The sequence below is a fragment of the Megachile rotundata genome, chromosome 4 (genome assembly GCF_050947335.1).
Source record: "Megachile rotundata isolate GNS110a chromosome 4, iyMegRotu1, whole genome shotgun sequence".
Taxonomy (NCBI): Eukaryota; Metazoa; Arthropoda; class Insecta; order Hymenoptera; family Megachilidae; genus Megachile; species Megachile rotundata.
This window is the reverse complement of record NC_134986.1, coordinates 1,249,816-1,263,762: the sequence shown is the minus strand read 5'-3', so window position 1 is coordinate 1,263,762 and position 13,947 is coordinate 1,249,816. Positions and strand designations below refer to the sequence as shown.

At 32.7% G+C, this 13,947-nt stretch overlaps 1 protein-coding gene and 1 long non-coding RNA gene across 3 annotated transcripts; one reads left to right on the top strand and one right to left on the bottom strand.

Annotated features, from left to right (window-relative positions):
• The first annotated feature begins 6,390 nt into the window (after positions 1–6,390).
• LOC143264274 (uncharacterized) lies at positions 6,391–8,869 on the top strand. Of its 2 annotated transcripts, XR_013037876.1 has the most exons (5): positions 6,391–7,014; positions 7,131–7,287; positions 8,059–8,208; positions 8,296–8,509; positions 8,635–8,869. It is a non-coding gene; the product is annotated as an uncharacterized LOC143264274 (long non-coding RNA). The 2 variants fall into 2 exon arrangements; XR_013037877.1 differs by lacking the exon at positions 7,131–7,287 and having other exon boundaries at positions 6,392–7,014.
• Positions 8,870–10,408: 1,539 nt separating this feature from the next.
• On the bottom strand, positions 10,409–12,395 carry LOC105663232 (general transcription factor II-I repeat domain-containing protein 2A-like). The gene is made up of 4 exons (XM_076531178.1): positions 12,078–12,395; positions 11,766–11,964; positions 10,866–11,479; positions 10,409–10,450 (listed from the first exon to the last, which is right to left on the bottom strand). The coding sequence occupies exons 1-4, from the start codon at positions 12,393–12,395 to the stop codon at positions 10,409–10,411; spliced, it is 1,173 nt and encodes a 390-aa protein (XP_076387293.1).
• Between the last annotated feature and the right edge of the window lie 1,552 nt (positions 12,396–13,947).

Here is a 13,947-nt window from a genome sequence, read left to right as displayed (position 1 = left end):
TGGTTTCATTTTTTACATTGTTCAGGTTTTGTCTGTCGAAATTCGCTTTATTGAAAAAGCCGTTTAATTGGAACAAATCAATCTGGTCCCGATATGTCCCAATTAACCAGAATCCACTGTACTGTTATGTTTTTATGGTTATACATTTTATTTTCCTTCTCAGTATTGTCTGCTTTTTCGTGTTAGAATAACCTCTACTCCATATTTCCAACTTAAATTTTATTCGTTCTATTTTTTTCTATAGTACTTACACTACTGAAAATCTACCTACGTCGAGATAGAAAGCGATAGTGCTTATCGATGATAAATTTTAACATCACAATTTCACTATAACACTTAGCACTGAAACGTTTTCCTCGAGAAACTGGCCTAAATTACCGTAGCACTATTGCAAAGCACAAACCGTAGTTAGATTTGTCTTGGCGCCAACTACAACGTTATACATACAATCAAAAATGCATAGTAATGCTTAGAATATTATGATGATCTCAATTTTTGTCGAAACAAAATTTCTGTTGTAACTTTTTATATCGAAGTTTATAGTTGTTACGTTCCGAACAGGAATCTTTTTCAAAATTTCCTTTGTAGTTACATTCCTTCCTTGAAATCAACGTGGTCCCACGGCCAAAATCTTAGATCATTTCATTTCTCCGAACCGCCGAATATAAACAGAAGTCACACTCGTGTGGTCCGATAACGCCAAGCGTTCTGGAATGTTCCTCAAGGGCCCACGACGCAATATAAAATTGTAATAGAAATAGTCTTTGGAACACTACAAAATTATATAAATTACCCATAGTATTTCTTTATACCGTTATTATTAATACGCACACGTCAATCAGTTCCACAATAGTTATAGTACCGAGCGCGATTTAACTTTAATAATTGTAAAACGAAATAGATAATGTTTCATTTTAAATTTTATAATGTATACAGATTAACATTTTATATTGTATTGGTTATGCATGTAAAATTATTCAATAGCTAATTAACAATCCATAGCTCAAGGGTAAAGGAAAGAACTATATAGAAAGAGAGGAAGATAAGAGCTGGACAAGGGAGGAACACATGCACTCACCATCACCGCCTAATTAACGAATCACGGTCTCTTACGCATTAGCCTCGCAGCCTAATTCGTTAGGCGCATATCAATGCAACATAAACAATTTCGGACTAGGCCCACTCTGGTCTTCTCCGAGAGGTGCAAGTTGCGACACTCTTCGGTGTATAATCGCGAGGTGCGTGTCGAGGGTCCGTGAAGTGGTTTAGAGACGAGTTTGTTCTTGAATTTGTTAAAGTGCAAAATTCAGACAAAGACTCTATCTTCACGTAAAACTTTCGCGTTATATAATCACATTAAATTTTCAATTCAATTAATTATTCTATTTTTCTATTTAATTATATTCAATTCTATTCTTTTTAATTTTTAAAGTATAATTTTATTTTATAGTTTAATTGAATTTCACAATTGGTTAGTTCAAAATTATCATTGGTGGAGCGCTTTCATGTGTGTGTGTGTTCTTCCCAGGAACCAGGCGTAGTTGGCATTTCACGTTTTGCACGAGGTTGATTAATTCTAAATTCATACAAATACAGACATCTTGGTGAGTTGTTTCCTTTATTCTTCCAGCTATTTGATGAACTTTCCGGCAAGTAAATCAGTAGTTAATTATTTAACTTTGGGATTTCCCTCACTGGATTATAAAATTATTTTGTATTTGAATAGTTGTTTCTCCTTCAAATCTGCGAATTGCGCGTCTCGGATATTTACAATATTTCTGTTCAGTTCATTGTGATTTACATTATATTACATACGCTACCATTCTAATCTCTTCATATTTTATAAAATATAATCTTTTGTATTTTTTTAAGTATTTTGAATTACATTTCTTTTATTGCCTCCGTCATATCCTATAATCATTGCGATCTTGTGAAAGGGCCCGTATGGGACTAGCGTATCTCCGGATCCACAAAACATTAAGTCCCGTTAACAATTAATATTGTTAGGGCAAACAAATCTTCGAGGCTTTATACGCGCGCTTCCCGCACGTAACATAGTCAACCGAATACCAATGAACTTTTATTAAGAACATATTTTTTGATCTTGTCAGAAGCATCTGAAAAATCGTAGGAACAGCAACACAATTGTACCGAAAGAGTAACCAAAGATATTCTAATTAATTAATGGATATATTTTACAGCGTTTTAATGTTATATTACATCATAACAGAATAAAGTTTTTAATAATTAAAACGTAAATAGCTTATAAATGTTTTTAATGAACTATGTTTAACTTAATGCACAGAAAAGTAGAAAAGTCAGTATGCATCAATTTAAAAAATATTTATTAATCACCAATTTATTATTAATTTAAATTATATAGGTTCTAAAAAAATCATGATACTTCTCATACTTACGTTTCCAGATAATATAAATGCATCAATGAATATATAAAAGTTGTTTGAAGTAAATGTACTACATACTCATCGTTCGTGCCCAAGTATAAAACTATGTATCACATACCCGTAAATATCACGGTCTGAGGAACTCTGCGAACATAGATAGATATTGTTAGCCCTTCGTATATGTATAACGGCAATGTAATGATATTTCTAATTTCTTCGATTATAATCTTTAATATACTTAACAGACGAATTTTTGAACGATTAGTTCTTAGATACATCAGAACCCAAAGAAAATAAAACTGAAATATGTCATTACAAATATATATAATACTTCTCTATTTCTACAATTTTCCATTATATTTTTTGTTATTTGAGAAGTACCTCCGAATATCCTGTAAGAATTTTTCAGATCAAAAAGTAATCATTTTTTAATATAAAATATTAAAATTATATAATTTAGACAATCGATGTGTTGAATTTGTAGAGATTATATAAAGCAGTAACTGTACATTAACAATAAAGGAGAATCAAACAAATTATTTAAAAATTATACGGTAATGTGGCGTGCAAAATATTTTACACATATAAAATCGTAAAAAATTTTCTAATGTAATATTATATTTGATTATAGTTACGTATCATGTTATGCATAAAAGAAGTGATAAATTTATCTATAAAAAATTATAGATTAATAAAAATTAAAATTTTCTATAAATGTTAAAAACACATAAAATTTCAGTTAGTCTGCTGATAGCACAATAATTTATGATGGTTGTGTGAGATAGTTATATTTATGAAGCTAAAACTGTCAATAGCTCTTTACAAGTCCTTAAGTAATTATCATACAATTTCCAATTACACGTTGTAAAGTTACCGAATATAAAGAAGAAGCACAGAGTAAATTATGGACACAAATAACCGAGAAAAAGTTTCAGCATGTTCATCGACATTAACATTTATAGAGGATATTAAAGATCCATCAGTTTACACGAACGATGCTGCGAAACGGTAGCATGCTGTATTTTAAACGGGCAATTTTACGAGTCCTTGGTCACTGTAGTGATTTCATCCCCTGAATGGTGGAAGGGCGCTAACTACCCTTATATCTACTTGCGACAGGAGGGACGCATATTCTCCCCAACCCTAAACGCATCTTGAACGCCTCAACAGGTCCATGAATAAGTTAGGGGCTCAACGCGAAGTGTCGAAGACGTAATAGATTTTGAGTCCCCCACTCTTTTAAAAGGGCTTTTCTTCGAAATTGAGTAGAACGTTAGACTTGATTTCTTTTCATCCCAGATATGAGACCAAAAATGTTGTTTACCTTATCGCGGGATATTTACTGCATAAGAATTGGTTAAATCATCTTGTATTGTACTTTGAAAATTAATATGCAAAATATTTTGCAACATTTATTGATGACCACAGTAGATACACTGAAGTAGTATTTTTGAAGGAAAAATCAAAAATTTTCAAAGCATTTAAAGAATATAAAAATCGTGTTGAGAAGCAAACAGGTTGTCAAATAAAAAAGATTTGAAGTGATAATGCTAAAAAATATTTGTCACATGTTTTTAATGAATTTTTAAAACAAGAAGGTATTGAAAGGCAGCTGAGCGTGGAGTACACGCCACAGCAAAATGGAGTGTCTGAACGCGCAAATCAAACATTGGTGGAAATGGCGCGTTGTATGTTATTAGAATCAAATTTACCTTATATGTTATGGGCAGAAGCGGTGCATACGGCTACATATATTAGAAATAGATGTCCAACCAAAGCATTAAATGATTTAACTCCAATTGAAGTATGGACAAAGAAGAAACCGTATGTAGGGTATTTTAGAACATTTGGAAGCCGAGTTATTGCGTTAAATAAAAATAACAGAGGAGGAAAATTCGCACCAAGGGGCGAAGGGTATATTCTGGTTGGATATTGTCAAGAAGCGAAAGCTTATAGATTATGAAAAAAGGGCACAAATCAAGTAGTGAAACGAAGAGATGTACGTTTCATAGAAAATATCAGAGAGTCGCTGAATTCCGAAGAAGAGAAGAAACCAGAATCAGAATTAGAAACAGAATATATATCGTTTGATATGGATGAAAAAGCAGAAGAGTTGGACAGGGAACAAGAGCAACATGAAATATCGTATGAAGATAATAGCAGGAATGATCCTGAAAGTTTACATGAGGAAAATGAAGTAGAAGAAACAGTAGAAAAAGAGCTGGAAATTGATGAGACTCCACTAAGAAGAGGTCGTGGTAGACCAAAATTGAAAAAGACCGGACGGCGGGGTAGACCGCAAAAATTGTATCATAATGCTAATTTTTCAAAAAGTCAAGAATGTAAAGTACCAAACACGGTCGAGGAAGCAATAAACTCGCCCGAAAAATCATTCTGACTAGAGGCAATGAAGTCCGAGTTCGACACATTAAAGCACAACAATACTTGGAGTTTGGTAAGTAAACCAGCGAATAGAAAAGTATTAAAAAATAAGTGGGTTTACAAGATAAAACAGGACCAGGAAGGAAATATTAAACAATTCAAGGCAAGATTAGTAGCACGTGGTGATCAACAAATACTGGGACAGGATTATGATGAAACATTTGCGCCTGTAGGAAGATTTGAGATGCTCAGAATATTTTTGGCAATAAGTGTCGAAAGTGAAATGTTTGTTCATCATATGGACGTTGTTTCGGCGTATACACATGCCGAGTTATCTGATGAAATATATATGGAACAACCAAAACTATTTGTCGTAAAAGGAGAAGATGATAAGGTATGCAAGTTGCACAAATCATTATACGGATTGAAACAGGCAGGTCGCGAATGGTATAATAAATTAAGTAAATATTTGATAAGCGTTAATTTTGTTAAATCCGCAATAAATCCGTGTGTTTATGTAGATAAGTCAGATGGTAGTGATGTAGTAATAATAATTTATGTAGATGATTTGCTAATAGTTTCTGTCGATTTTAAGAAATTAGAAATTGTAAAGGATTTACTGAAAAAGCAATTCGAAATGAAAGATTTAGGACCAGTTAAAACTATATTGGGTATATGTGTTGAAAGACAAGGTCAAAAAGGAAGCATAAGGTTAAATCAAAGTATATATATAGAAGATTTACTTGAGCGTTTTAATATGATCAATTGTAAAACAGTGAGTACACCTTTGGAAGCTAAAGTAAATCAACAATTGAAAGATTTGGAACCACTGACAAATGTAGAAATTGATGATATGAAGGAAAAAGCTTATCGGCAATTAGTAGGGAGCTTATTGTATTTAGCAAATACAACTAGACCTGATATAATGTTTGCGACGAACTTTTTATGTCAATTTTGTGAAAATCCGAGAATCATGCACTGGAAAATAGCAAAACATGTATTAAGGTATTTGCGAGGGACAATTAATTATTGTATTAAGTATGAAAAGACGAATGAACTATTACAAGCGTATGTAGATTCCGATTGGGGTGGAAACCTCGACGATAAACATTCGTGTTCTGGATTTGTTACGTTTTTAGCTGGTGCTCCAATAAGCTGGGCGACCAGAAAGCAAAAATGCGTCGCGCTTTCCACAATGGAATCGGAATATATATCACTTTCCGAAGTAACGAAAGAAATTGTATATTTGCGAGAATTATTGAAATATATGAAGCAATCAAACTTTGTATTTAAAGAGACGCGAATATTTTGTGATAATCAGAGTGCAATCTCGTTGTGTATGAATAATGTTTATCATGCTAGAAGTAAGCACATTGATATAAGATTTCATTTTTCAAGAGAGGCTCAGGAAAAAGGTTATTGTTAGGGTACGGCCTAATTTATGGCAGGGACTAGGGGTTTCAAGGAGTGACGAAAAACAGTTTCCTGGGACTCTTAGTTTCGCTTTGGGTCTAACTTTCGCCCATTCTGGTTTTCGTCCTCCCCTTCCACAGGGAAGCGCGCTAAGGGCGCACTGGAAGGGAAGGTGACCAGGAAGCGAAGATTTTCCAATCGTAAAGTTCGTGAAAAATCAGTGACCGGATCAGTCGGTCAGAATAAGTTAGACAACCGAATCAGTCGGTCAGAATACTTAGTTTTTCAATCAGTCGACTGAATTAGTCAGTCAGAATTACTTAGAGTTATATTGAAGTATGTTATAAGCCTACGAGTGACATGGCAGCAGAAATCACTGCCAAGATTAGAACATGTAAAGTGCATAGAACTGTTAAAATTATGTAATTAGAAATTTAAGACTGTTTTGTAAAACAATGTATATTGTTAATTTGGATTGCGTAGCATCGACCCGCGAATTGGGGGGAGTGTTGGAGTTTTGAATTTACGCGCTTTTAAAACTCTTAAATGAAAAAATTCGCGGTCCTTCGTTTTCTGTTTTTGGTTGCCGTGCAGCGTTTGTGTGTTTTGAGAACTGTTGGTGTTGACGCCCGGCGTCTTTTTGTAATAATTTATTTTGCGTATTTTTAATAAAAATAACTGTATTGACTATTAAAAATCCATCATATATTTATGGTGCTATACTTATAAGTTGTTTAATGAAAATAATATGGTGCGTAGAAAAATAACAATAACAATAACTCTTTTGTAAATGTGATACTTCGAAGATTTTAAGGTTAGTTCTAAGAATAAGAAAAATTGTTAGCTCTAAAGAATAAAATCTTAAAAAACTGCTTATACGTTATATAATTTTGAATATCTTATGAATTATTTATTCTTTCCTTTTTGCAGTAATACTTTTTTACCGTCATAGAATATTTTGAAAAATCTACTCATGTAAAAAAATGTCGCTGTTCCAAAAACACAAAGTTAATTTTGTAATTTATGAAAATATCTTTCTACAAAAAATTTTACTGTTTTAAGGCTTCCTCTATACTTTCTAACTCTTGTAAGTAAACTGTTTTTTGTAACTATTTTATTTTCATTAATAATGTAAATGTCTAAAGCACTTGGTGATTTAAATGTACTTCTTTTTTAATTTATCAATATTTATTTGAAGTAATTACTGAAACGAATATAACTATTTCATACAAAACATTTTAGAATTCAGTTCGCTTCATCGCTACATTTATACAAAATGTTACACAATTGGTGTTACAACCAGAAAGGATCTAATTCTGCGTGAAAAGATATTTAGAAAATATATTTAGAATAAGATTCTCTGATTTGAAACTTCGTTTCAAAAGCTGCTCACTGTTAATAAACGTTCTAAACATATTTATACTAATATAAATAAATCGAGTTATTATGCAAGCATTTATATGTATCCATATTTCTGAAGTGAGAAGATAAGATAGACGAAAGTGGTTATTAATCAGAAATTTTTTTAACTTACGAATTGCTGGAAACTTTGTCCACGATTTTTCATATATAATTGTATTGTTCTGAACGCAATAATAATTCTTTCAAATAACTATTGAATATTTGAAGTGCTATCACTTTTCACAACAGACTTAACATATCTTCACAAGTAAAAATTCAGTGAAGATAATGTTATATCCTACTCCTCCCGTCGTCATTAATGTTATTATTATAATCATAATAATTATTATTATTTTTTTTATCATCATCATCATTATTATTATTATGCGTACTACTATTATTATTACTGCAATCATCTCATTATAAGCAAATAGCATAAGTGTAATTTTATGATAAGAATATGCAAGAACAGCACAATCCTATTCCCACGGTTCGACTGTCCTTTCCTGCTTACCTACCAGGAATCTCCCTTCCCTTCAGGCCAAAACTCCTAACCCTGATCAAGACCGAACGAAGATGCGACACTCTCATTAATTACTCCACTGCAGTCAGTTCGTTAAATATACATTTTTATACTCATCTAATCAGCACAAATCAAGTTAATTTCCTTTGCACCTCTTGTAATCGGGACTAGGACCCAAGCTTTTTCCTCACGGTTGTATTTCCACCTGCTACATCGGTGGGCATATAACAATAAATTCGGAAATTTTACCATCGCAGCTGATCCAATACTGGTATTTTTCATTAAAAAAATTTCGTACAGCTCAACTAATGTACGATGGGACTACATCGTAGATAATCATATCGCATACGCAACATCGTACGAAATTCTAACAGTATGCCACATAGTAAGTAAAAATATGATTCTGACATTACACTATCAAGAAAGAAATAAAATTCTATAATTTAGTCTTCTAATTCAACATTCAAACTCCTCACTTGAAATTTACTTTTCAACACAATCTGCTTTCAGATGCTCCTTGGTACAAATTATGAATGTCAACATTTCGTCTCTCAGGAATTTTGTTGCATTTGTACTTAAAATTCTTCTAAAAAATTGTGTCGTTATAAATTTTTTATAGCATTGTCATTGACAAAATACTGTTTGTGAAACATAATCTGTAAGTCTTTAAGATTATCATAATCTGTAAGACTGTAAGTCCTTGTATTCTAAAAATGTAATAAAAATGCAGCTTATTCTTACCTAGTATGCGACTAACAGTACATTTACTAACATTATGTTGCAAAGAAAGGTATTTTATAATCGTGTCAGGTGTATCGTTACGTTTTGCAAAATTCCTTCTTCAACACTCACAATCAGAATAATTCACTTATGGCGACCTATACAGTCGACTAAGCGGTTCAAAATAACCGTGTTCTATAAAGTTCGTTTTGTTCCCTGAATAACTCTCATATTGGCACGTTTGGATATCGATATTTACAATAATTAGCTATGATCGAAGCATTACTACATCCGCCTAACGCAAAAATCATATAAAGCAAGAGTAAGAGAGAAAATGGCAATATTTAAAGCCGTTTTTCTCTTAAACGAAATTTCAAATAACAAAATTTTATTTTATATTTTCGATATGAATAACGTTCAAAAAGTTTCGATGTATTATTTTTTCATATAAAACCAGTCTTTATCCCGCTGTATCGCCGCTTACATGACTCCCTTGTATATTGTAATAGACATTGTTAGTTATAATGTTGTACAATATATTGTGTAATATGTAGTACAATGATATATCGCTATACAATAAATAATGTAATACAAAAGAATATAAACAATATCAATGGTATATATTATGGTATATATAATGGTATATATGTATGTATAATTTACGAAATCGACCATGAGGCTCGATAATTGCAAAAATAAAGTTTTTACAGATAGTCAGGTATTTTTCGACAGCAATAAATGTCGCATGTTTAATAAAGTCGAATTTTTAAAGGTGCAAATTTGAGATAGGTGCTAATGTAAAAAAACATGACTGTAAACAAACAGTTTCGACTACTCTACGCTCTTAACAGAGCGTCTACGCTGTTAACTATGGTTAATACTTTGTTTCCCAATGATCAGTCCCTTATAAAAATAAATATATAAATAAAAATTAACAAGTTTCAAATAGTTTGTCTAATTTAGTTATTTGAAGGAGAATTTTCTTTATAAGAAACAGAAAAATAAGGCTTATTTTTGGGCTGTCGGTTTTTGAGAACCATCCGCATGCAATTAATAATTTTGTATGAAAACTAATTTCTTTAAAATTTCTTTAAAATAACCTTAATTTTTATATGATCACTTTGTACGAATATAAATGGCGAAACAGGTTTAGTGCTAAACTCAAACGGTCAACTGTAAATACAAAAGATGACATTTTGAAAATAATTCTACTGTAGATTTGATTAAAGAAAGGTGTTTATTTTAATTAAACACAGTACAAAAAAAATGAGTGCGCGTGTTTCCACGAGCAAAGTGAGTTCGGCACGTAAATTATCGCAGCGCAATCCAGGTTTTATAAAATCTGATGGGGTGACGAAAGGAGTCTTGAAGTCAGGAAGAGATAATCTCTGAAAGTGTCATGTACCGTAGGTGACGTCTTCTTTCTTGAGAAATTAAGGAAAGCTGAGGTGCCGTAAGAAACGTCTTCTTAGCTTGTAAGGTTTTGGAATAGGCCTAGACCAGGGGTCGGCAACCTTTTGAGTCGGAAGAGTCAAAAATTACAATTTACCAAATTTCAAAGTTTTTAAAGAGCCACAAAATTTTTTCTTGCCAACAATAGATAGTACTAAAAAAAAAAAAACAATCTATTTATTCATAAGGAAAAATATCTATGTATTCATATATAAGTAGTGTTTTTCACAACAAATTAGATAATATATATATGGCATTATTAGATAATTACTTATTATTTAAGGAAAAAATTAAAACAATTAAACATTTACTTACAACACTAACTTGTACTTCAATAACATACATTTGAGCAAACAAATTCAATGGGAGCGTTGGCTTTGCATGTTTTTAGAAAGTTTGGATAAATTTGGCTCATAACTTGTTGTTTTAAGTTTCAAACACGACTCTAAATTTTCATTTGTTAGTTGGCTTCTTATTTTACTTTTAATTATATTCATGCAAGAGAACGCTTGCTCGCACGAATATGTCGATCCGAAGATAGTCAGCACTCCAAATGCCAACTTCTTCACCTCACTGTAGCAATCTGGAAGACTATTCCATGCGTCGAATATAAGTGCCTCAACTCGCGGCAGTTCTTTTAAAGTTGTCCACTTTTGTTGCATTACGTACATACATTTCTGGACCTCCAACTCTTCCAACTTGCTTTTCAACTCTGTAAATTTTCCACTCCACAAAGCTTTACTTTTTAAATCGATCAATTGCATTTCTAGAGATGCAGTATCAATTCCAAATGGCTCAATGTGGATTTCGTTACTATTTGTGTTGAGAGGATTTACTATGAATGCTAGAGTGGTTTTGTTGGTTTTGAATTGCTCAAATCTGTCAGTAAATTCATTTTGAATTTTTTTTATAACTGTGCTGAAGTAATTCGTGTCAACAGTTGCACTGGTTTTATCGCGATATTGCTTTAGAAATTGAAAATGAAGTAATTTACTGCTCTGAATATCTTCTGCAAAAAGAATTAATTTTTCTCCAAAACAAACCAATTCTTCTACCAAAACATAGGCTGGGTTTCCCTTTCCATACAGTTTTAGATTCGGCTCATTCAATTTTGCTGTGATATCCACCATTAAGTAAAATTTTTGCAACCATTTGTCGTTCTCTAATTCAGGGTGATTAATACCTTTTTCATTTAGGAATGTATTTATTTCGCACTTTATTGTGAACAAGGAGGTCGGAATACTGAGTCTCCATTTCGTTTAAAAATTCTTTAAACTGACGATGGTAGAGTGTTTTTGACAAGATGCTGTTAACAATCTTGATTATCAAATTCATGACCTCAACTATTTCGGCCGGAAATGTTTTGGCACAAAGCGCTTCTTGGTGTATTATGCAGTGAAACGTAAAAATTTCGTGGTTTATATTGCTCTGAAGAATCGTTGTTGCACCTTTATTTTTTCCTGTCATACTTCTGGCTCCATCAGTTGCTATTGAAACGATTTTATTTAAATCGATCTTATTGTCTTGAAGGCATTTTTGCACGGCATTCGCTATATCTTCCCCTCTAGTTTGTCCCGAGAGCGGTAGCAATCCTAGAAGTTCTTCTTTTATATCGCAAGACTCATCTATAGCAAGTGATAAGGCAGAAGAAAGTTGAATATCTTCTACCTGCAAATATATTACATTTGAAGACATTTTAGCTATTCTATCTTGTACTGTTTTAGCGGATAGTGACAAATCTTTGATTTTTTTCAAGATTTCTGGTTTGTTTTTGAAATCACGAAACAGTTCTTCAGATGCACGTATGAAGCAATCTTTGACATACTTAACATGGAACTTGATTGCTGTTTTTGTTTTTGGAGCTCGTCGACAGCTTTTTTTCGTTCTTCGCCGGCTGGATATTTACTAGCAAACTGAGTATGTTTTGTAGTGAAATGTCTCTCTAAATTTGATTTCTTATTGTGTGCGAGTTTTTCGTGGCAAATGAGACAATTCGGAAGGCCATCTGAGTTGCATATGAAAGCGAACGAATTCGTCCAATCCCGATTGAATTCTCGATGCTCTTCTTCAGTTCTTCTCTTTTTTTTTGTAGATGCCATGCTTGCGGTGAAGCTCTAATAAAGAATTTTTAAAATTATGATTTAGGTATCCAAAACAGCAGATGACAAGTTTTGCAATTATTTATTATGTCAACGTATACCTAAGTAAATACATACGAGAAGCTGGACATAATGAAATATAATTTATCAAAAAACATTTTACAACGATATTTCCCAATTAAAAATACTTACCTATATAAAATAAATAATTCTCTAATAATTTAATTATTAAAATAAATAATTTAGACACGAAATATTGTTTGTCTCACTCTCTCACGTACTGATTGTACTGCACGTGTGCGGTGATCTCCGACTGGCTCGAACGGACTTGTCAGAATGTATTTATCACGGCACAGTCTGCATATTTTAGTTTTTCTTTTTTAATTTTGGCAAATATTAGATACTTAGTTTACGAGTAAAGGTGTTATGCCCAGCTATGCCGAAATCAATGAAAATTGTCAAACATATAAACAATCTAAAACTGCAAATACCTACTTACTTTGATCCTCAGAGTTCGAAAATAGGTTTATTAAATAACAATTTATAGGTACTTACCCTTATAATTATTATTTTAACTATTGTGTTTGGGCGGAGGAAACCAAAGAACACTGAAACCAATGAAACCAATAAACGCAGAATGACGCCAATGCATTGCCGAGCGGGAAGACGCGGTATAAAACAAATGACAATCGAATTTTCGCGCGGTTTCGCTCCGTACTGTTCGGGTGTCCCCGGCGATTTTCGTAACCGCGTCGTGCAGTCCGCTTGTGGGACTACTTTCCCAATCGCGTATATAACATTAACGCTAATTTTTAAATAATAAAAGCTATAAAATAGATAAATAATAAAATAGGTAATTTATTAAATATATATTTGAATAAAAACACTTTCGCAGTAATATCCAACAGTAGTACTTTGTTTCTTTTTTGACAATTCTTATTGACTTCAAAAAAGTAGTTAGGTATCTTATTTGGAAAAAAATATGTATAATATGTATTTTAAAAATTTAATACTTATTATGTTATCTACCTTTACTTCGGTTTTCTTATTATTATATATATACATAACTTTGAGAAGATAATTCGCTTCTAACTCTTTTACTTGAAACAACAAACTGTACGTCACAGCCAAAGCACTGGTGAAGATGCCAAATTGTCTTGTGTCGAAAGCGAATTAAAACCTACATAGAAACATCCGATGACGGCGTCATTCGAGAGCTTCCGACGGACTGACGACAGGGACGACGCGTATCACGGGGAGGGGTGCGGTGAAAAGCGGGTACAAGTGGCTGAGAGATAGAATCGGTGTCTAATCCACGTTAATCGATTCAGAACGATTCTAAAATTTTATTTTTTTTTGATAAAATAAATAATATTTGCGTATGGAACTAAAGAGCCGCAGCTTCACATCCAAAGAGCCGCATGTGGCTCGCGAGCCGCAGGTTGCCGACCCCTGGCCTAGACTAAGAGAGTGCCGAGCAGCTCGAGGTGTTGTCTTCTCTCTTAGGAAGGCTTGGTAATTCTCCCTTTTTGTGAAAAATATTCGTCTTTTA

Coding starts and splice junctions, on each gene's coding strand:
- LOC105663232 (XM_076531178.1), bottom strand. CDS start 12,395: ATGGCATCTACAAAAAAAAAGAGAAGAACTGAAGAAGAGCATCGAGAA. Junction 11,480..11,765: donor AGCAACTGATGGAGCCAGAA/GTATGACAGGAA, acceptor TAAATGAAAAAG/GTATTAATCACCCTGAATTA. Junction 10,451..10,865: donor TTCCAGATTGCTACAGTGAG/GTGAAGAAGTTG, acceptor TTTTTTTTTTAG/TACTATCTATTGTTGGCAAG.